We start from the raw sequence: 27,291 nt of genomic DNA on the forward strand, positions 1-27,291 counted from the left end.
GACTTTATTCATGGTAGACTAGACTAACCTCTATCCTAAGTTTCAGAATAACAGGCCCACCAATTCGTCAACAGTATGTCTCACCCTGAACGTCTGTCCGACCATGAATCTCGAATCATTGGTGCCCTGCTCGGCGTTCATGCTGGCGACTCGCTTGGTGCTACCCTCGAATTCGCCCCACATGACCTAATTGCAAGCGATTATCCAGGTGGTCTTCGAGACCTTATTGGTGGAGGGCTTCTCTCGTGGTCTGCTGGACAGGCGACTGACGATACCGACATGACCCGCGCGGTATTGCTAGCTTATCGAGACTTCCAGCCAGGAGACGATATTGCTCGTCTCTCGGCAGAGAACTTCCTAAAATGGGAGGACGGTGACTGGCCAGGTAGAGAGCTTGGGAGTCGCCCAAAAGATATCGGGGAGGCGGTAGCAGATGGCCTAGAAAAGTATCGAGAGACACGAGACCCTGACCATGCAGGAGCTGGTAGGGGGAGGGCCGGTAACGGCAGTTTAATGCGCTGCATCCCTACTGGCCTTTTCCAGACTGATCCGGAGACGCTCATCGTCGAGAGCGAGCGCATCAGCCGTGTAACGCATGACGATAAGAAATGTACCGTCTCTTGCGCCGCCTACAACACGATTGTCTCCCAGTTGATTAACGGGAGCAGCGCCGCAACTGCCATCGCCGCCGGGCAACATGTTGCAATTGCACTCAAATCTGCCCAGGTAAACCGAGCTATCGAGTTGGGAAAAGAACTTAGTATAGCCACTATGGCCAAGAAGGGTGCCTCGCCGAAGCTGAAGGACGATGGTGGTGGCTTTGTTCTTGATTCCTTAAGCATTGGCATTGCGGCATTGCTGGACAGGCGTGGGCTGGAGGATGTTCTGGTTGATGTCGTGCGTATCGGTGGCGACACGGATACAAATGCTGCGATTTCGGGCGGTTTGCTCGGTGCGAGGGACGGCGAAGATGGAATTCCATTGCGTTGGAGAACAAAGCTACAGTATGGAGAGGAGTTTAAAAGCATCGCCCTGGGCTTGTTACGTAGATCATTGTGAGCTAGGAGTGGTATCGTCAAGCCGAAGGGATACACTGTTGAGCCTGGGCCAGTCTTGCGTTCCTTACAGTTGGAATCTCTCGTCATTGCATAAACACAACCCATCCACAAGCTAGCTCTCGCCCCCATTCGCCCCACCCTGCATGGAGGACTTTTGTAAAGCATCCTTCGATAGTTGCGTGACTCAGAGGCTAACTTGCAAATTTAAGAAAGAAAATATATAATATAGCAGGATTTAGTTTAACCTTTATATACTAGGTGTCTTATATAGGCAGTTCTCTGGCTAATTTGCCAAAAAGAGAACCACAACTCACTTATAATTAGAAAGACTGCAAATATAAAGCTGCTACTATATAGGAATCGCTTATGTTGTTTTTTCTTAGGCAGTATCTATGCTACTATAGAATGTGTCTTAAGACTGTACTTGGGAAAAGGTAAGCGGGGAAAAGGAAAAATAGTGCTATGTGTGGAATATGTACAAATTGTAGGCAGATTAAACTAATTATCTACCTATAAGTAGAATATGCAATAGTTGTGGTAACATATTCACGAGAAAGGATAATTTGAAATGGTATATAGATGAGAATTATAAAGGCCAGAAGCGAGGGGGGGCTACTGCCTGATTTATTGTTCCTATGTAAAGAGAATTAACAGCTCTGTCCCTATCGTGTTCTCTTGGCACATTCATACGCGCAATAAACCTAGGATCGGGGTTTAAGGGCCTGTTATTGTGCTTATCTCAAAAGTCAAAGGTCGAGAGACTGTATAAACAAATTAGAAGATCTATTAACTTAGTGCACTGGCTCAATCTGCTCAACCAAATAATATTTGTCTTGCATTTCAGATGTAAAATCCTTGAGTTAATATTCATCGAGGATCTTTTCTCTTCCAATTATCTCCAAATATTTTTTACCAAGTTTCTTATGGCTAAAAAAGTAATCAACGCTAAACTTACTTTTTTATGAGGCATATTTCCCAAGAGGTAATGCAATAAATGCATATTAAACATTCCTGATATTGTAATCCAAATGTCATTACCCATAACCTCTGTAAACCCACGTTGCACGCCAAATAAAGCAGTATTCCTTTTTATCTGGTTGATCATATGTGGAATATGCCCTCTAGAGTAACTTATGATTACTTCCAGCTTAGGGTGACCGTCAAATCTTTTGCTGGACAGTAGGCGCAGGCCTGTGTGCTAGCTTAATACTGCATGTGATAGCATTTACAACTAGCGAGTAGATTCACTGCCATTATTTAATGCAAACAATGAAATCGCTCATCTCGTTCAATCTCAAGCCTACACTCTACTAATGTCTTTCAAGACAAGTTACCAGTACTCGATCCCTTCTTGATATCCTCCCTCCAAGCAGTCCTCTCCACCTCCGAAACACCAGGCCCCTTGTAAACACTGGTCACGGTGCTGGCATGCTATCAGATCGCATTACTCTTCCATATCCCTTTGGGTCAGTGGGATACAATTAACGCCTAGAAGACCTTTAGCCTCAGCATCAGCTTCCCGTGACATGTTCTCCTTCTCTATAGTCGTCTTTCTCGCCAGACCATTTAACTCGTAAACCAAGACAGCCCTTGTAAATAAAGCCGCGAAGACAAAGGTGTAGATAACCGGCAAAGAGTCTGCCAAAGGGATAAGAACAATGCTACCGATGAGAACAGTGCCAAGAATGATATGAAGACCTCCAATCACTCTGACAGCAGTCCCAAGAAGGTTCTGTTGAAACCGCCTGTTGTCTCGGCGCCTGATTGTAAGGTTTCGGCCTTGGCCACAAGGAGTCAGCTCGCCAACGATAAAGCTAACAAGATTGCTTCTTGATGTCGTCCGGCGGAAGGTCAATGCGAAGACGCCAAAGCTTAGCAGGTAGATTGGTATGTTCAGAAAGGCCCAACCAAACAGTATAGATGTCTCTGGCAAGCCGTAAATGTAGACGACCATCGGGGCAAGGGATATGGCCTGATACGTGAACCTATAGACTTCCCAGAACAAGTTTCCCGTCGCGGCCAACCCGATACCATATTCAACAAGAGACACAAGAACCTTTGCAGCGAAGGAGCGTCCATCTAAAATGCGTAGGGGTACAAGGGGTTCGTTGTTGTTAGAGGCTTTCTCCAATATGGCCTCGTACTCAAACTCGTTAGGGTTTGGTGACATTAGTCCAAAGCCTAGGAGCATGGCAAGGATTGGTCTGCGGGTGCTCAAGAGGCTTATCTCAGCCATGCTAGGTCCAAACTGTACCAGACCTCCGGGAAGAAGCGCCAGCAGGATAGCTGTGACGGCCATGTTTGCTTTGTTGACCTCTCCATAGACATTGAGAATACAGTTCATCAAGTCGCTTGAGTAGACGTGAGCACCACCTTCTTCCTTTAGGTTCTCATCGAAATAGGCCTCGAACTCTTTAGGGCAATCTTCCTTCATCCAATGTTCTTTGGAGTATTTTTCTATTGTGGGAAACCATGACCGGAACTGGGAGCGAGACCGGTCGAGAACCGCGGAGACGGTAGATATGTACAGCCCATGAGCTGCCAGAAGGCATATCACCCGCAAGAGACGCATTGTATAGTAGATTGGCGAAGGTCGTTATGGAGTTATAAAATGCCAAATTATTGGTCCAAGGACGAGAGAAATGTTGTGTGCGAGAAAGCGGGGTCCTCGCCCAGAGAAATAGTAGAAATAGTCAGCGCTTTTAAAGTCCTGTCCTAGCCAGTGCGGTAATTATTGAGTAAGAGCTAAAAACACCCTGCACCACATGCTCACCTTCTTCCAATTAAGAGGGCCAATGTTGCTGCTAGACCCAGTTGACGCAGGGGTCTGAATTCTGAAAGACAGGGGGCAATTTGGGGGCCGAAAATGTGAGCAATAAGGATTGAGCACCAGCGGCTACTGCACCCGTTTCGCTAGAAGCTTGTCACATCGGATCAGGTAAGGGGCACGAACCAACCAATTAGTGGTCGTAAAAAACCTGTTAAAATGGATGTTATCTGTAGCCCTTGTGTTCTCTGCCCAAAGTCAGCCGAGTGCGCATCGCCATATTCGAGATTAAGTCATTACGTGCAAGTTACTGCAGTCACCTTTGTTGCGTCATGATGGAAAAGAAAACATTTAAGTATTATCATATTAACTCAATCCTAACACCACGCTCCCAAGTTATCCCAGCTAGCAAGAAATGTGGCCCAATAAACACTGATTATACCAAGCGCTATAAATCCCATTGGCTCTATGCCAATACTCTTCCAAGCATCGTATATTGCCATTCCAAACCTGCCGATATGCAAGCGAATATGTATGCGAATACACCAGAACGATAACAGACACTCAGTTATCCGTCTCATAAGAAGATCGGGGAGTTGATGAGGTGGACTGGACTGTCTTTGCGACAGTGCGAGGAGAAAGTGATGATGGTTGAGGATAGTAGGCATTGACTACGGCATTCACAGACTGGTGATGCTCTTTGGCGTGACGAACGACAGCGGCCCAGATCTTCCGAGCGTTGTTCTTGGTAGACTCCATTGTGATATTGAGTTGAGGTAGTAGAAGTGCGGTAGCTGGCAGTAGAAAAGATTACATTTTAAGAATACTTAGATATATCTTTTAAGGCTCATTTATAAATTTAAAAGAAAATTAAGTTTAAATAATAAAAAGAAGTTATTTTTATCTTATATAAAGTTAAAAGTAATTATAATTCCTTAAAGAATATTTTAATTAAAGGTTTATTAATAGTAATTAAAATAAATTCAAGGTTTTTTCTCAAGTTATAATTTTAAGAAATCCCCGTTAAATCTTATACACAAAAGGAAGCCTATAAAATTAAACAACCCTATTTAAATGGAAATTAATTACTTAAAAGCCTTCCCAAATTCGACTACTGAAGCTGTTCCGCGGTTCCAGGCTCGACACTCAGCGGATGTCTTTCCGTGGTCGATTGGAGTCACGCCAAGCCTATAGGATATTCTGCCTTATCTTATACTTAGGCAAATCACAACAGAGATACATCACTTTCAAAGCGCATATTTCTAGGTGAAGGCGAAGATACGAGAGTCCTCCCTATCACATTCAATTGTAACCGAGCTTTACGAAGCTTGCGCCAGAAAGATAACTTAATATTACTATAGGTCGATTCTATTTGCATTGATCAGTTACCTCCTTCTGAATAATCTCATCAGGTCGGGTTAATAAGAACTATATACTCTAATGCAGCATAGATTCATACTTATATAGGAGAAGAAGAGCATAGAGTAGATGGCTCAAGCACTACGGCCATAACTCTATTAAAACATCTTTAAACGACAGATACCCCCGATATATTATCCTTAAGTGAGCCCGCCAATCTTGCCATTCTTAACAAGCTCTTGTCGAGGTCTTACTTTGCCGAAATTTAGATCGTCCAAGAGCTTCTTCTTGCATAGTCTATCACGCTTCATTGCAGGCTGCTATCACTTAAAATATCTAATGAGTTAATCTCTCAGCTTTATTTACAAGGGGTCGAGTTTCCCCTATAGGTGCGATTTGTTGGTAAAATAAAATAATAATTGCCACGAGTACCTGTAGACTTATGGGAATTACTTTATGTGACCGGTATCTGCGGAATAACAGATCCGCGTGACAAGATTTTTGGCTTACTAGGACTTATTAATGATATCCAAGCTTTGGACTTCACTCCTGATTACGAGCTAATGACCCGCGAAGTTTATATCGGTGTTGCTGTATACCTGATGAAAATACATCATTGTTGCGATCTCACCCAGCACGCAAACCCCTACTGGATGTATAGTTCACAACTCGTAACTCGTGAGCTCTTATGGTATCTCATCATGGGTCCCTACTTGGGATACTCACGTACCGTTGCAATCATCCCAGGACTTCTCTAGGCACACAGAGCAGAATCAGACAGACTGCAAATAATTTGCTGAAGAAGATTGCGACTTGAGTCATTTACGATATGAGCCCTTGATGGTTGGCCCTATGATATGGATTCAAATTGCAGAGTAACAGACCAACGCTATAAAACAGTCTATGCTAATCCAGCCTTTCTTGGAACAATGGTTGAAATAGTTTGTCGATTTAATTCATTGGTTTATCCCTACAGAACGCGGTCTGAAACAGAAAGCAGAGAAATTCTAACCAATATCACTGACGACCACGAGTATATAACGAATTTCTGGTGTCTCAAAGACAACCTGGGACTTGCAATTCGGAGTACTGCGGCTGGTGCATCTCACATGAGGCAGAGACGCTCAAAGCAGACCTCAAACTCACCTAATTAGAATCGAGGGAGGCGCCGCGTTATTTTTGGCAAACGACATCGATGGCAAGTCACTAACGTCTTATCGGCCCCCCTACTAGAATGACTGGTATTTCTAGGTGGAAAAGCCATGCCTCTAGTGCTGAACTCGTCAAAGTCCCTATATTCTGTTAGCGAAGTAATCATATGTAATTAGACGAATTTACTTGCGCTTTTAGGATGGGCAGGAACTCAGTGAGTACCTCATGAGTATCTCTCAACGAGTCTGAACAGCAGGCTAGCGCAAGGTCCATTTACAGTGGGATGCCTCTCGCCTCTAACGAAGCAATACTGCCATCGGCTGGAAGGAGCTCACGCAACTCGCGTTTGCATAAGCTGTGCGCTTAGCCTTCCCACCAGAGTACAGAAGTCGGGACCAAGTGGGATGTCTACCGCAGGCGCCTTGGAACCATTTGAAACCCAGTGATTGGAATATGATTCGGAAATTTTCTCAAGTTCCTCCGCTTGTGTCGAGAGATGCTGACATACCGAGTATATCCTGCTGAGACTGTAAATGCGAGATGCCCCTAAATCACATGCAAGTTAAGTGACTGTAGCGAGGAACTCTTTCACTGCACAACAGGCCTGGTGGAAATCGCGAGGGTTTGTAGCGGGGTCGGTGGTCGTGGTCGTGGTCGTGGTATCATCCTGCCTGCTCGCAACTGACTCGGATATCGATAGGCTGGACAACTGTCCCTTGGATGTTGATGATTCGGTTTCCATGTTCCCATAGTTTTGTCGTATCTCGCAATCAGTGGTTGTGGTTTCAAAGGGGAGGAACCGGGATCCCAGGCCCTGTTCGGTGTTTGCGTAGGGCTCATGCAGTGGTAGGTGGATGAATGGTGACGTGGGTTGCGATAAGTCGTCGCTATCGTCGAGCGAAATAGTAAGTGGAACGCGTTCGACCTCGACCCAGTCGCTGTCACTGTCACTGGAATTTTCACGTCGTCCAGACATTTTGGTGGCTGTAGAACAGACTTGCGGTACACGGTACGGTGAATTTTAAGACAACTTCATGGAATATGATATAAAAGGTGCTGATGCTGGTGCTGCCTCGGAGCCTGGTTTAGACAGACGTTACATTATCAAAGCATGCTGCTGGCTTGATTCTAGCCATAAACAAGAGTGATACCTAGGCCAGCCTTAGGAAAGAGTTTCAACCAGTAAGCACGAACCTCATATGAACAAGAACGCCGGAAGCCTACTCATATATTACGGCCTCAGGCCCTGTATGGATGTACGTGTGCTAGATCCTCACAAACTCTAATTTACAGTCCCCAAGCGAAGTACAGGGTTGACAGGGCTGTGAGTTAACTACCGTCGAATAGACCCGATCACTGACAGGATCCTGGCCCAAGTTGGAGACTGTTGCTATGACGCGCCAGTCTGTTAACCCATGGAATTCTCCTCTTGTGGACACCAGTCAAAGTAGTGCAACGCGTCGATTGCGTAACCCAAGCCAGATTCAAGGATGGGTTAGACTAAACATCTAACGACGCCATACCTCTCCGTCAGTGCACTGTCAATCCTCGAAGACCCTAGAAATTGGTGGCGGCTGTTGCTTAGAACCATGCCAGGTTAAAGACAAGCCACTTAAAGCTAATCCTAACCTCTATCATGTACTAACAGAATATACCAAACCTCTCACTCTTCCATAACGATTCTTAAGCTCAACAAGCTTATCAATCCAAAGATCACACTTCTCGGCATACGCCTTCTTGAGGGCTTCATCTATATCCGCCCCTGCGTTAGCCAAGACCTCAGCACCGCTCCAGTGACACAATCGGATAGCAAGCATCAACGCAGAATCACCTCCCAGGTCGTAAGCATCCAGTACCGCTCTGTCATCACCACTACACAAAGACCTTAGCTTTTCGGGGTTCATTGCACGAACTGCTTGGTGCAGAACTGTATCGCCGTATGCATTCCTGGCTATGTCGTCCACCACAGGAGATTCGGTATCCGTTGATAAAACTTCGTGGAGAGTCTTCTCAATCTTCTTCTGTCGTAGTTTTCGTGCTGTGAATAGTGCCTTTCTTTGATTGTAGAAGTCATCAGGGTATGCAGCCAAGACCTTTGCAACCAAGCCTTCATCTCCAGCCTTGGCTGCTGCAATAATATCTGGGGGCTGAAATTCCACTTGACGCTCGCTTAGAATAGCCTTTATCCTTGTCAGATTGGCGATTGTTGCAACTGCATATGGTGTCTCTCCGGTGTCGCGATGCTGTACGTTCAACTGTGCCCCGTGCTCGAGAAGGGCCTTTACCATCTTTTCATCTTCCTCCTGCACAGCTGTATGCAGAGGCGTCTCCCCTGATGAACTTGTCGATGAGATGTTACTCATAGATTTGATCAATAGCATCGCAGCCTGGTCCGATTGCTTCCGAATAGCATTGCACAGCGCATCAGTGAAAGCTGTCAGCCGCCTACTTTGACATTCATCAATATCCTTCTTAACCAGCAACTCGGCAGCCTTGTCAGCCTCCACGAGCTTGGTCAAGCTTGTGATGTCGGAGAGCTCAATGGCTTGTATGAGGGGTGTCCCACTGGTAATACTTGGCGTGGTCAGAAACTCAATCAGAGTCTCTGGCGCAGTCTGAAGAATGTTGTCGAGAATGCATTGTAAGTTCTCATATTTCCGATACCTCACCGCCACGGTAATTGGAGTATCATCCTTCGAGGTTAGAGCTGCCAGTATAGCATTGTTCTCTAACGCCCATTTCAAGAACGCACTATCTTCTCTACCAGCGGCTATGTGGCAAGTGCTGAGGTCAGATCCATCATGGCTGGTGACATCAGCGCCCTTTTCGAGAAGCAGATTCAAGATTGAGAGAATCTCAGGATCGATATCATTGCCTTGTGTTGGAGCAACGTCAACGAGGCTGTGAAGAGCACTGGATAATATCTCTTTGCTAAATGGCAGACTGCCAATCATAAAGGTTGTAGCAGGCCAGTTGAAGTGGTTGATTGCCACATGCAAAAGGGTTCGCCCTTCTTTGTCAACATAAGAGGTATTGGCTCCTCCATCTATAAGACGCGTCATCAAGTGTACGTCATGGTCATATCCGACCTGTATAGCGAGGTGAAGTATGTTGTCTGGAAGCGTGGTAGCTTGAACAGGCCAGGTATCCAGTACCATATGTGCAATTTCAAGCGTCAACCTGTCGTCTGACAATGCCTCTGGTAGAAGCTTCTTGTGTGCAAAGGCACTGTCAAGTCTTTGCTTCAAGGTCTCTATGAATACTCCGCCCTTCTCGAGACAATCAGGCAGAACAGCCAGTATGCTCTTTGCTGTCGAGACTGGGATTAGCCTCTTGAAGATGGTTGTTTCAGATAGAATCATCGATGTTTTGAGGCATTCGCCATCTTCCTCCAATAGGCCTATCTCTTTTCGGCCATAGGCTTCGGCATGGCGGAGGAGCAATTCAACCCCAACCTTGTAGTTGCTGGAGACTGCCAGAAGTAATGGTGACGAGACTGCCAGAAGTAATGGCGACGAGACTGCCGTCTGCGGTTGGCGTTCCGATGATGATTCTGGTGCCCACTCCTCTGAGCGTCGACTTAGGCCCCCTCTAGTTGCTGCAGCGGACCGTCTCGGCCTGTATCCCCCGCCATATTTCCCCGTCATCTCAGGGTCAGGTTCTTCCATTTCTCTTTCAGGCTCTTCTTGATCATATTCCCAAAATCGCAATTTCGGAACATTAGAGATGAGTAGCTCCGTGGCGCAGTCCAGATTTTGCTGCTTGATAGCAGCATGCAGAGGCGTCCATCCGTTCTTGTCACCGATTTCTACACAGTTCGGGTTTAACAACAGGAGCTTGACGACTTCCAAATGGCCCCTATCAATAGCGTAGAGTAGCGGGCTCCAACCACGATTGTCGGGTTTATTTATGGCTCTTGGAGTAAATGCGAGCATCAGACATTTCAACCACGTCGTGCTTCCAGTTTGTGCTGCAAGGTGGAGTGGCCCGCGCCCATCTGGCATGGTCCTGTTCTGGCTCGCCATCTCTGCGAGTGGTGCTGCCAGACCATCCCAGTTGTTCTCAATGGCGATGAAGAGCGGCGTTCGTCCGTCTTCCTCACAGCGATTCACATTTGCCCCAGCTAGGATAAGTTTGCTGACAGCTTCTTCGTTTGCACACTCGATAGCTAGATGTAAGGGGGTTCTACCTCTTTCATCTGTTGAGTCGATAAGATCAAGTCCCAGAAAAAGATCAATCACCGAGTTTTGATCGTTCTCGATAGCCATATGTAGCGGCGTCCTGCTCCCCACTTTGGCTTTCGATATCTGCCAAGTCGCTTTGCTAAGATGGCTATCTTCCAAAAGGATTCTTGCCAGACTTGGCAGCCCATGGGCAGCAGCGACGTGCAGTGGTGTGATTCCCGGAGGATACTTGTAGTATCCGTGAAGATAGCGTGCTCTGCATACCCAGAACTTGAAGTATTTCGAACTAGGTTCGAAGAACGGAAGTAGAACAGAGGTCCAAATATCTTTAAGATCGGCATCTGAAAGTTTGGAAGCATAGGCTGGCCAGTTGCTAACAGCATGTTGGAGGAATGGCGTATTGGTAAAGACTTCGGGACTGATGTATAGATCGTCATCCTCTAGCGCAGCCTCTACTTCTTCGACAATGCCACCAGCCGAAACGCTCTCAATGGTCAGATACTGAATGCAAGCCGTGAGAAGCTCGATATTGCCATCAGACCTATCGAGATATAGCTCATTATCCCTGTTTCCCTCTAGCCTGGGTGATTGGAGAAACTCATACACGGAGTAGTGTGCCAGATCAATCTTTGATGTTGCCTGAGACTCTCGAATCAAACTCCCGCAGAGCTCAAAGACGTAGCTCTTTTCACGCAGTGAATTTGACTTCACATCGTCGAGGGTCCTTGTGTCCGACGTAACGGCGATTCCTTCAACCAATTCTGATAAGTCGAGGGGCTTATTAGAAAACATGACAAACTGCAAGATACGCTTGGCAAGCATTTTCTCTTCTTCATCTTCGTGAGTTTGAAAGGCCTGCTCGAAGGTCTTCTCGAGGTTGCGAGGCAGGGCCTGCACAAGCTTTGGACTGAGAGCTGTTCGGACGCGGGAAAGATGATCAATCTGACATATAACCCATATAAACCTGTAGAGGCGGACCGTCAGCCATTGGTTGTGAGATTTGGTGGCTACTTACATTCCATCAGCGCGAACAATCAGCTCCTTGATGACCGCCTCAACTTCAGATCCGCGAAATCGGCGCTTACTGAGCTTTTTGCGGACCAAGCTCTCAATGTCTGATGCAACGTCTGTCGACATGATTGCGATTCTGAAGCATGATGAAAAGGCATCTTCGAGACCCATTCCAGCTCTGCTCGCTATCAGAACTTTGAACTCAATATTTACCTCGGGTAGAGTCTCCAAAAAGTCCAAGATCTCCCAGTAGCCACTCATTTCGTCCAAGCCATCGATGACAAGGAGAACTCTCTCGAAGTAATTAGAGAGATCAGTGAATAGAGCTTGCAGGTCTTGGAGACTTGGGTGAGCAGATCGCTTGCGATGTTTTTCGTAGACATTATTCACAACTTCCAAGAGGGCGCTAGTGTTGGAAGATTGTTTGAGAAGCTGACCTATGAGCGACCCGACTAGATTCGTAGGCGAAAGACTGGATGGGTTGGTGAAGCGACAGTAGTGGTAAACTACAGCATTACTTCCAGGCTCAAGCGTAGACTCTTGCAGCGATTCGATAACCTTGGATCTATAGACTTGTTAGCTATATTGTATTAAAGGGTCTTGAATGCAGAAACCCACATAACCACCGACTTCCCTGAACCCTCTAGGAGAATATTTAGCACTAGTAGCACGTAGGTCAATGCACTTACGTGTTCCGTTAAGGCATAATAATGCTGAACCTGGACAGGATAACCAATTGTTGAATTCTTCCCTCTTCAAAATCCACTCAGCCGATGACGTATCTCGTTGCTTGCATAGATCATCGTGCTCATCTTCTGTTGGTGTGCCAAGCCACTTGATGATCTTTTCTTGTTGCTGAACTGCACAGTATCATTTGAGCGCCAGTTTCGCAAGGAGGAGATAAGTACTTACTTTGACCAGCATCTACCAACTTACCAACTGCCTTCTCAACGCCCTTCTGAGTTTCGCCTAATGACTTCAACTGAGTCACAATCCCCTCCATCTGGATCTGGAGGGTTTCGGATTGAGAGCTTGTTCCATATCAGTATTTCTTCTTTCCTGGGTGGGCGAAGAAAGTCTTTACCTTTGCTCAAGCTGAAAGCATAGGACAAAGAACATCTTGTACTGCTCAATACGTCGAAGTAACTTCACGGCCTGCTCCTCCCGTCCACCAGCTTTGATCAACATCTCAATGCGATTTGACTTTGAAAGCTTGGCTAATAACTCATCGATAAGCTTTATCGTAAGCTTGCTGTCTTCAATGGTGTTGTGAACAGCCTCCAAATCGACATCGAGAGTGTGAAAGGACTCTAGGTGTGCCTTTACACCCAGCAAGATGCCCGAGAAATTGGCTGTCTCGTTAACCAGCGTCTTTGTATCGCTCGTATCCTCATTCAACTTCGAGTTCAACTTATAGCCAGCTGATATAACAGCACCCGCGAGACTCACCAGGCCAGCAATACTGGCAGCGAGCGATAATGGATCCATGATTGCGTTGCAAGAGAAAGATTGAAGAATTATGTTGAACCATGTGCGGGGAATTCAGCCGCACGATATTTCAGTAAGCAGAGTGGTACAAGCCCACATCAACTGCAGAGCTTCTTACTGGTTAGGAAATGCGGCCCATCTTATCACATAGACTAGCCCCTTCAGCTATTAGCCAAGTAACGATGGAGTTCCGTATGGAAACAAACGGAAGGCGGCACTAGACCCGCGCGACATTCTTAATCTTAAATTTAGCGCCTCAACCGAGCAGGACATAGTCACTACATTGAGTCCATTGATTGATTGGTGGTTAATGCTTATAATTTTTTTATTTTTTGTTTTCGCTCAACATAGGTAACAAACAGTAGCATATTTCACATAAGCAATCCACCTTACTATTAATGCTACCAGAATATATAGAACCGATATATCATCTGAGCTTTTATTATAGATTACTTGATCATGATCAATTTCCCTGTTTCCTCCTACTGCCAGCTTAGGCAGTGAAGTTGCGGTGAGCAAGCTCATAAACAAAACCAGCAGTAACCTTAGCATGTTCAATGACGTGACCAAAGTCAATATGCGCAATAGTATCGTTAGGAGTGTGGATGTAAGGGTTGTGGTTTCCGAAAGGCGTCTCGAAGAGGAATGATGAGGGGAAGCCGTTGCGGTTAGCCGAGGCGTGGTCAGAGCAAGCATAACCGCAAGTAGACTCCTCATAGGGAATATCCGCGTATTCGTCAATGAGGAGCTTGAGGAAGTCGTTCTGTGTAGGGCTGGTGTTGTCGGTGATGAGACCGAAGCGCTCGACTCCGTCACGGCCCTTGTAGCCAACCATATCCTGGTTGAGCATAGCCTCTACTTGGATACCGAGTCGGGCGTAGTTGTTGAAGATGTCCTGAGATCCGAGGAGGCCAGTCTCTTCGGCTGAGTACCAGTGGAACTCAACAGTGTTGAGATGATCGCCCTTGGCAATTCGGGGATCCTCCAGGAAGGCAGAGAGGAGGTTCAAGAGCATGATAGATGCAGAACCATTGTCATCGGCACCAGGAGCACGACCAGCTCCACGATCGTTGGAAATAACCGAGTCAAGATGAGAACCCGTGACAACAGTCTTGAGGCGGACTTGTCCAGGAATCGAGACAATGATCGAAGGCTGCGACCAAGCCTGGTGCTGGACCAGTCGGACCGAGGCATAAGGATGCTTGCTCTTCTTGATAGCCTTCTGGATCTCCTTGTGGAGCCACTGAGCAGCTTCAACTCCGAAGGCAGAGTTGAAGTAGCGGTTGTGGAATGAGGAGAACTTCTTGAGTTGCTTCTCAATGTTCTTGACGTTGACTTTCTTGACGATTTTGTTGACGTTGGCTTGGTGAGCAAGCTTTTCGGGGAATTTGCTGGTCGTGCTTGCGAGACGAGCACCTGAGGGAGCGGCGCTGTGATCCTTCCACTCTGTGATGTCGAAGAAGTGAATGTGGTCCTGCAAACAATCAGCAATCAAGCCTCTCTACCTGCTAGTATGTTACAGGGGAACATACGTCAATCATCTGAAACTTCTCGTCCTCAGTAACTTCGACAGTCTCACCGGGTGCGGTCTCTAGTGTGTAGAGTTTCTGCGCGCGCTTTCCGGCTCCAATTGGTGCAGTAGCTGTAGCCGAGGCAGCCAGCGCCGCCATGAGAGGGACTGTGTAACGCATGATGTGTAGTTGGTCGGTGCAAGGTCAGAAGATCAGAGAATGGGCCCGATAGCGAAGGAGAGAGTATTGACGAAAGAGGCCTTGCAAGTGGGTTGAAACACGGGCAATGTGGACAAACCATCATCTTTATATACCTGCAGATCCTATTCAAACTCCGGTTGCCCTGGATCTCAATACCACCAAGCCTCGTGATATCTCCATCCCCTGCAAGAAACAATTGGCATTGAACGGTCAATGCGACGTTTTGATAAACGATTCGTCTGCATCGTCGGTTGCCAAGTCATTGGGTGACATTGCCTACTCCACGTTGGGAAGCTCATGAGGGGAATTGCAAAAGAGCCAAGCGGTCGGATTGAAGGACATTGGTTAATTAGTGGAAAATCGCAACAAGGTCAGAGATAAACATGACGCGGGTCAGCATTCGTTCCTGGGTAGTATGCAAGGAACGCTGGGCACTTGGCGTTTCCCCGCATCTCGATACTGAATGATACTGGTTCAATTAATGGTCTCGAAAGTCGAAAGTCATTCTACAAAGCAATTAACCCAAGGATAGAATTAATCGTGACTTTTCGTTAGCTTGAAGGGTAAAATTTAAGCTTAATTGAAACCATGTCTTCCTCAATATTCACCGCTCCGCATCTTCTTAGCATGCGTTTCAAAAGTTCTTTGAGAGGGGTAATTGGGCTCGGCATTGCAGGGACATGCCCTTATAGGCAGGTCGCCTGGTTATCATCCCACCTTAACCCATAGTTGGAAGGTGACGAGAAGCCTTGGAAGGTGAGCTTTTTGCTGAGTAATCCGATGACAGAGCTTCGCTTCAGCATCTATCTCTTAGAAACACATGTTGCTCGAGTTTCTTTCCGCTCAACCACTAGTTACCAATGCGATCTCTGACAAAGACTATACATTCAGCAGACTATGCATAAAATTAATTCCTCTTCAATATGCACATAAGTCTTCGTGACCGAGCCGGATACCCTATACAAGACGACTCCGATAGTTACCCTTACTACTGCTTGATCCGCGAGTCAAAAATATCTTTACTAGCACCTGGTACTCGTCATTCGTTATCCACCGAGGATTTCTCAAACAATTTTCACCCCTTTAAGGCCTCTATTGATCTGCGTAAGGATTTGGACCCCTGCTCAAGACCTAAGCCAGGCCCACGGACGAGCAGGCAGCGATATTGTCGAACATGCCTCGAACTCTACATCCTGTTTTCTGAACAAGTCCTTTCTACTAACTCACTTTGCTTCTCTCTTATTTTTTCACTTGGTAGACTTCCGTCAATTGATCTCATTTCCAAGATGCCAGCGATTTCTTAATGTCTCCCTCATGTCCGTGTCCCTTCTGCCCCACGGGGTGCAATGACGTAGTATTTTTAATCCTTCTCATCCTTCGACAAGCTAGCCCAGAACCAAAACAGACTATCTTTCCTTAAACTAGGGGTAATCGACAAAAGTATGGGGAATAAGCTTATGGGTAATAAGTTTTTCCAGATTATCTAACCCTTGCATTGGCCAAATTGAGAGACAAAACAAGATCATAGCCTCACTTCAGAATAGCAAGACCCACCAAGGCTGTGCGACAACACCAGCCAAGAACCATTATACGTCATTTCATGTCTCTATATCGATGATCATTTCAGGTAACATTTTTATTGTCTTGATCATTGAGAAGATCGTCATACTGTTTCATTTATAGTCCGAGTCTTGGCAAGTTCATGATGGATATATAAGGGCACCAATTTCAGCTCGACTTTTCGAAACATCAGCAATTCATCAGCCTTAACTTATAATCCCAGTATACTTGCAATCTTTTTCCAAGTCCATACTCATCAAAATGTACTTTATTCTTCGTATCGCTAGCTTGATGGCCTTAATTGGCTATGCTCAAGCTGATTTCGCAGTTGGCACTTCTGCATCTCAAAGTATGCACGCATCTCCTCTTTTGCTGCCACTGTTGATTCTAACCTCGACTTAGTGGGAATTGGAGAAATCGTTCCTGATACTGGAGGTGACATCTATAACACTGATGCAGTCGCTGTATCATACCCAGGCGGCTGCCTCGACAACGTCCAGCAATTCGAGGTACATTCAAACCCCAAGATACTTCAAATTTCATCATGCTAATATTCTTACAGTGTGTTTCCGAGAGATGCCTTATTGAAGGTTTCTTTGAAATCCGAGGGCTGAAGACGGAGGATCAATACGGCTTTAACTGGAATGGCGAGGGATGGGAGTTCTCACAGAATAGCGAGATCTTAGGTTTCTGTACCAAGAATGACGATGAAGGATGCACCAAGACAGGAGTAAATTACTCACTAGGGTTCTTCTCACACATGCTTTGCACCGGCTCTATCAACTCCGGATTCTAGATTTATACCTACTTCAATAGTATCAACATTAGGACAGAACTTATCTGAAACAGTTAATAAACAGCAAGCAGTAAAGTCAATATGACTGTAAAATAGAAGAACGCTATTAATTAATTCTAAAGCCGTTTGATGCCTAGTCGTAATTGCGAAATGCCAATACCGGTTCAAAATTAACCTCGTAGTTGTACCATTTTCCTCCCCCAATGTGAAAGTAAACAAAGTGAGGGGTAATATAATCATCCGGCTCGACTCTCCCAATTATCGGCTTCTCACCGATAGGAATCCATTTATTAAGCTCCTGCCATCCCCAAGCCGCCCACTCGTTCTGTAAAGAGTAGATAGATTCCTCACGGCTCCAACTCGGTCGAAGGGCTAATGACTCAGCCCAGGCAATTTGAAGCTTACCATCAGGATCTGCCCACACTACTGAAGCTGTTTTCAGTCTGACGTTGCCTATATAGCATATATCAGAGAGCGGATTCGCAGTGCCTGGAGACGAAATCCTAATAATGGTATCCCAGCCTTCGGGTGAGTTTGTAGTCTCGACAAGATCGATGCGAGATCCGAGACAAAGAGCTCCATCAGTAGAAATCCAGAGTACATAGACGTTATTGTTGGAAGAGGGACTGGTCCGACTGTGTCCGATAGAAACGGTCAAAGACGTGCCAGGAGCTGCGTCGACATCACGATATGCAATGGCTGTTCCGCTGAGCTTTGACCGAGACTTGCCAGATTTGTCAGAACAGGTCACCATGAGGTCCCCATTCGCACGAATCCAGAAGAGGTATACTGCTTTGCCATATTGCGAGTCATAAGCCCATGTAGTTGCCATCTGAGCGGGTCGCTTCAGATTTGGTGATGTGACGTCGATGCTTCCAGCTGGTAATGAGGACTGAGGCTCCACGTCGATCCATCTCTCTGAGCCAGCCAGTAGTCTCCGCCCAAAGACCTCTCCTCGAGGGCCTAACCACTAAACTACGGGATCAGGGAAGGACTGCTGGCGATAAACAGGCCTCTCTCCACAAGAAACTATTAAGCCGCCTCCAAGTGTTGATGCAGTGCCTGGCGGTGCTAGGATGTCACTATGCCATTTCTCTTGTTCCACTTCGTGGTGTCGCGACCAGACATTGACGCTTCCATCGTTGCCAACCCACACGATTTTAAACATAGTCTTTCTTGAATTTATGTCGTCGTTAATCAGAAGTACAGTCAGAGCGCCGGCGCCCATGAGCTGAGGTTGGGAGTCGTCTATTTCAGGGCCAGGATATCGATTTACGACATACGGCGACCGACATGTGAGGGCTCCAAGCGACCGCCCGCTACTACTCCAGTAAAATAAGTCGGTTTGAACGTGACTTCCGCGGCTGGACCTGATGCTAGCCAACTGGCTGTTGGACATCGGGGCAGTCGGGTCAAAGTCTCTTGGTTTGTCGAAGAAGGGATTGGCGTTTGCTTCTATCTTCGGTCTCCCGCTGAGTACAACGGACCAGTTTACCAGAGTACCACGAATCCGGGGGTGTTCCACCACAACACTTCCATCGATGAGAAGACCAAATTCCTTGCTGCCGTTGATACGGGATTCAAGATCAGACAGCATGAAACGGACAATCTCGTTGCCGTCCTCCACACTGACGTCAATGGGCTCACGGTCTGGCCACTGAGGCTTTCGGATCTTGAGAGAAAAATTCCGTTTCAGGGAAATTTCAAGTCCCTTAAGAGGCGGCCAGATGATTGATAGGTGTTGGGTGCCCCAGTAGAAGGAAGAGGATCCCTTGAGTCTATCAATGTTGGGCAACCTCGGAAAGACAAAGGGGGCTGTGTCTGGTCCGAGAGCATGCCCACCATCCTTTTCAACTATCCTGAGTCTCATCTCAAGAGGTAAGAAGACTTTGAACAGGTCCAGTGGGATGTTCTTGCTGCCAGTGTACAGAAATCCTTGCCCATTGGACATAGGCTGCGGGCTGGCCCATAGGTCGAAAGACTCATCAAAGGGCTCACTACCTTGTTACTGTGTGACAAAAAGACGAATTCTGGCATTACTCGGGGGCATTTGGGAAAGCACAAAGGCAAAGGAGAGATCTTGCTTCTGCAGGATATACTGGACTGACTCCTCTTTGAGAGTGGCGACGACTGCAGGTTGGATCGTCAGCCGCGTGGTGCTTACACTTGTCTCCCCGTCCAGGCTACTGGACCGCCATGTTGCATCGAACCGGACATGTCTCGATAGTGCTCCAGGTGGGTCGGACTGAGGGAGAAGTAGTCTCACGCCTCGAAGGATGAATGACGTCTTGAAAGCTACCATGTTTACCGGGAGCAGTCTGCTAAATCGTGGAGTAATTTTGATGATGAACATGACTTGCTTCTCTTCTTCCAAGTCCACGATGTCACCCTCTTTGGGTAGTGCATTGGGAAAAATTGAGTAGAGACTAGACGTCTCTAGTCTACACTCGTAAGACCACCACCGACTTGAGTTGATATCCTCAAGCTTAGGAAGATCAGCCTGACTAGCGGTTCCAGGAATAACCATGACACCCCTGGAGCCGTCTTTCACCGGATCTGGATAAGTGCCAGAGCTGAGAGCAACAGGGATGCTAAGTTCGAGTTCGGCCGGATAACCGCTTTCCTCTCTGGCACTCAGATTAAATATGAGATCGGTCGGCATCTCTGTCGCGTAGATCAAGTTGGTAGCATTTCCTGGGTCGTAACACAGGCAGCAGCTGACGTGCTGTAGAACTTCTCCATAAGGAATCATAGTGCTAGGGTCGGGCTGGGTGTCTTGAGATGTATGCTCCTTTCCGCTCCTGGGCTCCATTACATAAGGAGAAATAGAGGCACCGATCGGTAGCCGTGGTCCAGTTGGCAAGACCATGTCGTTACTTGGAGGGGCTCTACTGTCAGCGGCCTGTTTCTCAGTTGTCTCAGGCTCCGACCCTGATTCTGGTCTCGAACCAACTGAGAGCTTGAACGCCGCCTTGGTCCATCGCTCTGAAACGGAAGGAGGCTCGTCTCCCCGAAGATCGTTCGTAACCTTCAGCTGCAGGCGTAGATTGGTAGCCCTGAGCTGAGTAGCAAGCAACGACGAAGGATTTCTCTTATCTGTGAAAATCTCATCATTTCCACTGAAAGCCTCATTATACTGATCCATATAGAAGCTGGGTCGGAGCATTTGTGTGTCAAAGTCGTAAACATGGCGTGACTTGTCATTTTCGAAAGTTTGGCCAATAGGGTCACCGACGTTCTTTCCGGTCTGTTTGGGTATTGGACGATGGAACAGCGTGATTTTACTACCAGAAAGGTTCGTCCCTAAAGAGAAGTCTTGCTGGTGGTGGGGTTGGCTGATGCGGATATAGTCGAGCTCCTGCTCACCCGGAAGGCGGTCGAGAAGGCAGATAAGAATATCGTCAGCCAGGACTTGCATATAGACAACCTCCAAAGCGTCTCCTGGCGCGCCAGGAGGGAGAGGGGCTTCAACCTTGAGGTCAGGAAATGCACTGACGGCAATACTTCGAATGAAGAAGCCCCAGCGAGGTAGTTGGGGTACAGTTCCACCATTGAGAGGTATATCGAGATATTTGTTGATGCATTGTTTGACAGCCCGTCGAATTGCATCGTCGTCACGCGCAAAGTGGTTCGCGAGGCTTAGTCCGCCATCCACAAAGCAGTCGATCCAGTGATTGTCTATGCAGAACGTGCGGATTGTCTCACCGGGAAGCATTTCGGAGTCTAGAACGAGGTTATGTAGCGGAATACCGGCCAGGTGGAAGCGATCAATAACCCAAGCGCGGATAGCGGCTGCATCTGCATCAACATCCCGTGCTGGTATAGGGGTTCCGTCTGGTCTATGTGATTCGTAGCCAAACATGTGAAGAGCTACCTGTTGAACCTCGTCATCGTAGTCTTTGTGAGTATAAGACGTGTCTTTGGAGAGACGCATGATGGGAAGATTCGCGATATCCGATCCAGTGCGTGTCCAACGGCGTGCAGGGTTTCCCTTGCTGATACCGCTGATGTCTTGTACCCTTTGAAGATCATTTACCGTATTCTCTAGGGTTTCCAGATAGGACTTGTTGCTGCTCAGAACAGAGTAGCCCCCTTGGTTTAAGGCCTTCGCCTTGGCACGCCTTACCGCCTCAGAATGGATCTTACCCCTCAGTCGAAGCAAGCTTGCACTCAGTGTTCGATCTGCCATCATTATAGATCGCCCAAGCGTCCAGGCTGAACTGTAAGAAGCATCTGGGATACCCGTCGTCTTATCAATGACGGTGAGGCCCTCACCGTAAAGTGAGAAAGCCTTGGGAGGATTCTCGTCAGGCCTGACGGGGATCAATGGACCTCTTATCAAAGCCATTGCCTTGATTCCAGTAATATCCGTGTGCGGCTTCAAAACGTAGCCTCTCCCAGCCACTGCCTTTGACCACTTAATCGCCTCAGGTGGGCCTCCAGCTAACCTATCGGTAGCCTGGGAAGCCTGAAGGGGTGCGACGTTTTCGCCAAGCTTGATCATTATTTTTGCAAAGTTCTCAGCGCTCTCTGGGACGCTGGTCCATTCCCATGCATGAAGAGATACTACTCCCACATACTGGTTGGTGGCATCGCTGGTTGGTAGCTTGATCTTGTCAAGGTCTTCCATCGAGATGAGGTGTGAGACGGCTCGCTTCGGTGAAGTTATGCCTGGTGGTCCAGTACGAGGACTGACAATAACAGAGAACTGTGGCTTATGAGCATCACTATTGTCATCTGCAAACAAGGCTGCCGTGAAGCCGCTAGTGTTCTCCTGCGTGGAGGCCATGAACGAAAAGCTGGATAAGTCGGCGGTACCATCCCACGCTGTTTTGTCTTCCCCCATGAATATACTCTTGAATAGTTTAGAGTCAAGAAGTAGAAGTGATAAGTCGTCATCGGAATTGAAATCCGGATTTGCCCCTTCCGAGTTCAGGGCTGACTTAATAGTACACTCGGGGTGAACGAGTCTTGAAGCCTTGGTTTCTATAGAGCCAAACTCGCTAGGCTTCTCAGAGCTCGTAGTGAATCCAAGGTCTCTCCATATCTTGGGGTCTGTGACAAGCTCATCCTCAGCAAAGGTCAGAACGGCCATTGATGATAGTTTGTTGAAGCTAGAGACTTTATCAATCGAAATTTCCTTCTCCCAAGGCGTTGTGGCATGACTAAAAACAACATTGGCCAGTGTCCGCGAATAGGCGGTATGCCCAGGTGCTGGATGAACGCGATTCAGATCTGCTGGATCTGCTAGACGGAATTTAGGCTTGGATACCCGCAGGCCTTTCTCCGGAGTCGTGAGAGTGGTAGACTCTCCGCTAGGCAGAGTGATTTCTTGCGAGACCGAGAGTATATAACTTCCGGCCGTCAAAGTGGGTTTCTGGTAAGACCAAAGACGAAGCTGTTCTGCAGAAGCAGGGGCATCTTGGTCAAGGGATACCGAGAGCTTGCCACCTGCTGCCAGGTGATTGAAAGTTGGATAAAGATGGCTACGAGAGTGAGACTGCATCTTATCTCTAGCAGGTTTTAGCTGAGAACAGTGTTGTCGAGTTGGAGGAGAGTGAGTATCAAGATACGCACGCCAACCATCTTTGCAGAAATGGCTACAATTGACTATCGGTTTAGTTCCGCTCATGTCCGTCCTCCCGAGCGGGGCTAGACATTCTAGGCCCGGTAGTGGCGCTGCTGACATGGAACTATTGCCTGCAGGACATCACTAGTTCGTTGAAAAGCTCATCGTTGTACTGTGAGAGAATTGGTTATGCGCACTGTCCCACTCATCTTGTTCTTGTTGTTGATATAGGTAATCAGCTAGCTACTGAAGCTGTAACGATGTCACCAAGTCCTGTTCTTAATCCTGTTAGAGATATTTCGTGTTAAGATTCATCTCTTTTGTTATCATCATGACTTCTCAACACGTCCCTTCGGCTCGAAACGAGTTCACAGTTGTTGTGCCAATGGCTGTACAAGCCTTGGTTGTTGCTCAAGACTTCCCTCAGACATCAGCTCAATTCGCTCCTCTTATCGAACCTGACTACGCAACTCTACTTCGGCATCCCAAAGCTGGAGCACCGGTTCACGGTCTAATGGACGACTTGGACCTATCATACTGGCGTATGCAAGCCAGGTATAGCTCGCGCTTCATCAGCCCCATCACAGGGGAGATGCGTCCTGAGCGCTGCGGTATCTACCTGTCTTGGTGTCTCCCGCGACTCTACCGCACGTCTATCACGGCAACAGAGAGCGCCTTGATTGGAACATCAGAAGTTCAAGGTAATGGTATGCAGCAGTGGGATTCTCGCAGGGTTCTTGCAGGCTTTAAGTGTCATGTTGATCCGCAAGCTCAGTCAACCCATGATCAGTCTGTGCAGTTCCGTCCTGCCCCAGATCGCTGGATAGTCACCCGCAAGGTCCGCGGTAGCCCAAGTCTGACCAAACATATTCTGGTTGAGAGTAATTGCATCCGTACAATAAATATTAGCGATACGGATATGGCCGAAGACTTTGAATCGACAACCTGCCCTGCCATGGACCCTTTTAGGACTTCTAGGACGGTTGAAGAACAGCTCCTGTTGCGAATGGGACGATCCAGGCCGCTCACAGCTGAACCTGAGGAGGTGGCCCGGGAAGAGTTTTGTGAACCGTTCAATGCCTTTGAGCTGGGGCATGAGTATTTTGCTGATTATGCGCCTCACAATATGGGAGTTTTCACATATTTTGACAACCTTGATGGAATCGACGAGGAACTGGTCGACTATTCCGTCATTGGTTTTCATTCTTGGCCTAAGGAGTCCGACCCATTCACCTTTATCGACGCTGATAGAGTTATTGGATACGACAATGCCAACGAACCTATCTCCATCACTAACAAGACTCTCCTGGACGCGCTTCATCTCAAGGTCGACCAAGATTCGTCCGTAGGCTCTGACTTTGCACGCTCACCGGCGACTGTTGGTGGACGCACTCTCACCCAGGGCATCTTACGGAATGTTAGATGGAACCGAGCCGAGTCACAAGGTCTCCGCTGGCCTGCCGCTTCACTACAGCGAGCTATCTCTGCAGAGCAGCCTATCGCTATAGGCACACACATGCTGGATGCCCTCGAAGCGTATCTCCATCTCGCAGTAGGTCGCAGTAGCTCAGTACAGGCCACTACACACTCTGGTTTGTCTCAACTTGCCATGCGCATCTTTGCTGACAAAGATGATCCTGACTCCTTGAGGAAGGCTGCTGAAGATGCCGCGTCGCAGTCATTTTTAGCCAGGCCCCAGGGCATAGTCTGGGTCTTTCCAAAGGACGATGCGAAAGATGTTTCTCAGGAAAATGAAATGAGCAAAGTCGTGGCAACTCTCGTCCCTAGATTAAACATCCTCAACCAAGGACAGCTTGTCCTTGACACTTGCATTCGAGAACGCAAGCAGCTTATGCAATGTCTCTTCAACTGCTGGTGGAATGCAGCAAGTCTTTGCAATGTTCCGTCAGACAAGCAGCAACCATTGAGAAACAAGATTCAACAGGAATCTCGTGACATTGCGAAACGCCTAAAAGAGTTGAGCGGTTGCTATATTACAAACTATGACAAAGTCAACAGTTCGAAGAGCGAGCTCGAGGCGCTTCTTCCTAGAAGCAAGAAACTTGAAGGAGTTCCCACGAATCCTTTCGGCCAGCACCAAGATCCAAATGTACTCGTCGCAGGCGCCAAATCCGGCTGGCCAAATAACTTCAATGATGTGCTGCCTGTACGATTAGCCGCTGAGATATGTCCAGAGGCCACTCACTCCACCGTCTACCCCGAGGACTGGCTTGAGTATAAGCTCGGCAACCTATCGGCACCTGTGACAGCACTTCTACAAGAGCTCGATGGCCCCTCACCAAGAGGTGCGCAGAATCCTTACGTAGATTTCGAGGACATGAACGATACACAAGGCTGGTTTCCTTTGTTCGTTGAATGGCAACTAGAATACTACCACGTACCCTTCGAGCGTTGGCGACTAGAAAGCAACCAAGATACCGGACGGTGGCGATACGTCATTCCGACTGATGGCGGAGTCTCACTGGCGGCAGACAGCGCTGTGGGAAATGATATGCGTGTCATAACAGGACGCACAGAGTTTCTTCCAGAACCTGGCAAGTCGCTCCAAGCAAGACTTGAGCAGTTATTCTCTCAGACACCGGTGAGCGGCTCTGGAGATGAAAGACGACGAGACGAGATGCTCAAAGCAGTCGGAGGGCTAGAATACTTCTCTGCCAGCCTTTCTGGTCTTTCCGATCATCTTGTAACCTTACGACGGGGTCACCACCCGCGCCCAAAGGCAGATGATAACATCGTCAAATCCGTTCTCGGCATTGAGGCGGACTTTCTGCAGGAGCTGGAGGAAAATGGCCCAGCAGACTTGGCACCGTATGGCCTCTCGACACCGCTGGCTCCAGAGTACACGAGCCAATTCAGCCCCTTCAAGCCTGTAACCCACGGTCAAGCTCGCTTTACCAAATTCGCAATTGTTGATAAGTTCGGCCAGGTTGTGTCCGGCATTGGTCTAGGGCCCGAAGGTGACGGTGCAATGTATCCGAGCATCTCACCCAGTCTATCTTGCAACGTCCTTCCCGTGCTGAAGAATGAGAATCCGTCTCTCTACTGGCCCAACACCGTTGTTCAGGCTGAGAGAGCTGCCGGATCATGCCAATTCTTCCAAATTCCACCGCGAATAAATCAGCCAGCGCGACTCAACACTCACTTCCTCAAACCTCTTACCAATGAGAATATACAAAGCTCGAAGACTCTTATCAGACAGGTTGCTACCGAGTGGGATAACCCAATCTGGGCGTGGGTACTACCAAACTTCCACAATCACAGCATCCAAGTCTACGATCCAGAAGGAGAGTTTGTCATCGAGATGCTGCTCCGTAAAGGTACAGTGACACCATCTGATGGACCTAACAAGGCTATTATCCGGCCACCTCCGACTGGAAGACTACCAATCTTGGTAGCTGCGCTCCGGGATCCTGAGACGTGTTGGTCTCTCTTCGATATGCTCGCCGGTGCAAGCGACAACATGTCAGCTACAGGCGCCGATTTTGACCAGGCTCTACCAGCTGCTCTTGGACGCCCTTTCTGCATTGCAGATGTTGGTGTATCTCTGGAACTCAGCGCGCCGCCGCTGAAGGATGCTTCTCTGTTGTCCTGTGTAAATCCCGAGCGCAATCTAAGTGATTATAGCTTCCCTGTTGCGCTAGGGAATCACCAAGCTGCATTTGACGGGTTGGTTGGCACCTTTTCCTCATCAGGTGACATTGGCAAGATTGCTTCCTCGTTTACTCGTGATGGGAGGCGCTTGACAATGTCAAGCAGCGGTCTTATGAACGATCGCCGGGACGAGAGTGAGCATCCACAACCGTTACTTTTGAATCCCTATTTCTTGCCAAGTACGCTTGGAGGCAGCCTCGATGAGGAGCACCGTAAGAAGCTAGTCATTGTCAGCACTATTGTCGACCCCAAGACGCCAATCCATATTTACTCTGGATCACTCTTCCCAGTGACCCCTCTATCGCTACCACGCTGGCCTGTTGACAATGCTTTGCGTACAATGCGCGCTTTCTTCGCTATCGGTCCCATTTTGGTACCAGCTATACCGCTGCCGGCAGACAAGGACAATACAGATACAAAGGCGGACGAGAAGGATGCGGCGCCAAGTGTGCAGATGCCCCTAGGTGGTGGGGAGGGGTCCAACACATGGCGGTGGCTGCAGCCAACAAAACAAGATGGGCAAGTACATGATGAGATGGAGACAAAGTGGTCTGAAGTTGCTATTATGCCACTGGACAAAACACTTAATGTTGAGGCGGCAAACAAGACTGAAATGATTGAAGGTTATGTCGTTGTAAAGTCTGATTTAAGAGGTTCGAAACTTAGATAGTAGGCAACTCTAATTCGTGGAACAATGGAACAATCGTTCGCGAGTTTATGTAGTAGCATACACACATCGTGTTAACCTCTGGTACAAGCAAGTCAATACCTGAGGTAAAAAAGGACACCTAGTATTCCGAGAAGGTCTAGGGTAGTAACCTCTAATTGCCAGTAACCTAACCTATCTGACCCATGCCACAATCGCTAGCCTGGATCCCCACACAGTACAGACTGACTCCCAGACCCTCTTATATTTTCCGGAGCCTGCATGCCGCTCGTTCTTTTTTCGCGTATAGCGGCTTA

At 47.7% G+C, this 27,291-nt stretch overlaps 7 protein-coding genes across 7 annotated transcripts; 3 read left to right on the forward strand and 4 right to left on the reverse strand.

Annotated features, from left to right (window-relative positions):
• Window positions 1–75: 75 nt before the first annotated feature.
• On the forward strand, window positions 76–1,059 carry FOBCDRAFT_138385 (ADP-ribosylation/Crystallin J1; the record flags this gene model as incomplete). Its single annotated transcript, XM_054705222.1, has 1 exon — window positions 76–1,059. One exon carries the CDS (start codon window positions 76–78, stop codon window positions 1,057–1,059), a length of 984 nt encoding a protein of 327 aa, XP_054561197.1.
• Window positions 1,060–2,314: 1,255 nt separating this feature from the next.
• FOBCDRAFT_227103 (uncharacterized protein) lies at window positions 2,315–3,727 on the reverse strand. The gene has a single exon (XM_031185510.3). The coding sequence runs from the start codon at window positions 3,628–3,630 to the stop codon at window positions 2,503–2,505; it is 1,128 nt and encodes a 375-aa protein (XP_031036645.2). The 5' UTR covers window positions 3,631–3,727; the 3' UTR covers window positions 2,315–2,502.
• A 4,129-nt stretch (window positions 3,728–7,856) lies between these two features.
• Window positions 7,857–13,019, reverse strand: FOBCDRAFT_262454 (ankyrin repeat-containing domain protein; the record flags this gene model as incomplete). The annotated part of the gene is made up of 6 exons (XM_059611295.1): window positions 7,857–11,484; window positions 11,536–12,096; window positions 12,150–12,174; window positions 12,221–12,391; window positions 12,468–12,562; window positions 12,616–13,019. 6 exons carry the CDS (start codon window positions 13,017–13,019, stop codon window positions 7,971–7,973), a joined length of 4,770 nt encoding a protein of 1,589 aa, XP_059465236.1. The 3' UTR covers window positions 7,857–7,970.
• A 493-nt stretch (window positions 13,020–13,512) lies between these two features.
• Window positions 13,513–14,710, reverse strand: FOBCDRAFT_138031 (uncharacterized protein; the record flags this gene model as incomplete). The annotated part of the gene is made up of 2 exons (XM_031185506.2): window positions 13,513–14,493; window positions 14,552–14,710. The coding sequence occupies 2 exons, from the start codon at window positions 14,708–14,710 to the stop codon at window positions 13,513–13,515; spliced, it is 1,140 nt and encodes a 379-aa protein (XP_031036641.2).
• A 1,842-nt stretch (window positions 14,711–16,552) lies between these two features.
• Window positions 16,553–17,087, forward strand: FOBCDRAFT_203685 (uncharacterized protein; the record flags this gene model as incomplete). Its single annotated transcript, XM_031185505.2, has 3 exons — window positions 16,553–16,640; window positions 16,694–16,800; window positions 16,854–17,087. The coding sequence occupies 3 exons, from the start codon at window positions 16,553–16,555 to the stop codon at window positions 17,085–17,087; spliced, it is 429 nt and encodes a 142-aa protein (XP_031036640.2).
• A 133-nt stretch (window positions 17,088–17,220) lies between these two features.
• FOBCDRAFT_241377 (uncharacterized protein) lies at window positions 17,221–22,593 on the reverse strand (the record flags this gene model as incomplete). The annotated part of the gene is made up of 4 exons (XM_059610349.1): window positions 17,221–18,057; window positions 18,097–19,088; window positions 19,128–19,476; window positions 19,612–22,593. The coding sequence occupies 4 exons, from the start codon at window positions 22,591–22,593 to the stop codon at window positions 17,221–17,223; spliced, it is 5,160 nt and encodes a 1,719-aa protein (XP_059465237.1).
• A 394-nt stretch (window positions 22,594–22,987) lies between these two features.
• On the forward strand, window positions 22,988–26,998 carry FOBCDRAFT_137738 (uncharacterized protein; the record flags this gene model as incomplete). The annotated part of the gene is made up of 1 exon (XM_059607986.1): window positions 22,988–26,998. One exon carries the CDS (start codon window positions 22,988–22,990, stop codon window positions 26,996–26,998), a length of 4,011 nt encoding a protein of 1,336 aa, XP_059467420.1.
• Window positions 26,999–27,291: the final 293 nt, after the last annotated feature.

The sequence above is a fragment of the Fusarium oxysporum genome, chromosome VI (assembly GCF_013085055.1).
Source record: "Fusarium oxysporum Fo47 chromosome VI, complete sequence".
In the NCBI taxonomy this organism is placed as follows: Eukaryota; Fungi; Ascomycota; class Sordariomycetes; order Hypocreales; family Nectriaceae; genus Fusarium; species Fusarium oxysporum.

Coding starts and splice junctions, on each gene's coding strand:
- FOBCDRAFT_227103 (XM_031185510.3), bottom strand. CDS start 3,630: ATGCGTCTCTTGCGGGTGATATGCCTTCTGGCAGCTCATGGGCTGTAC.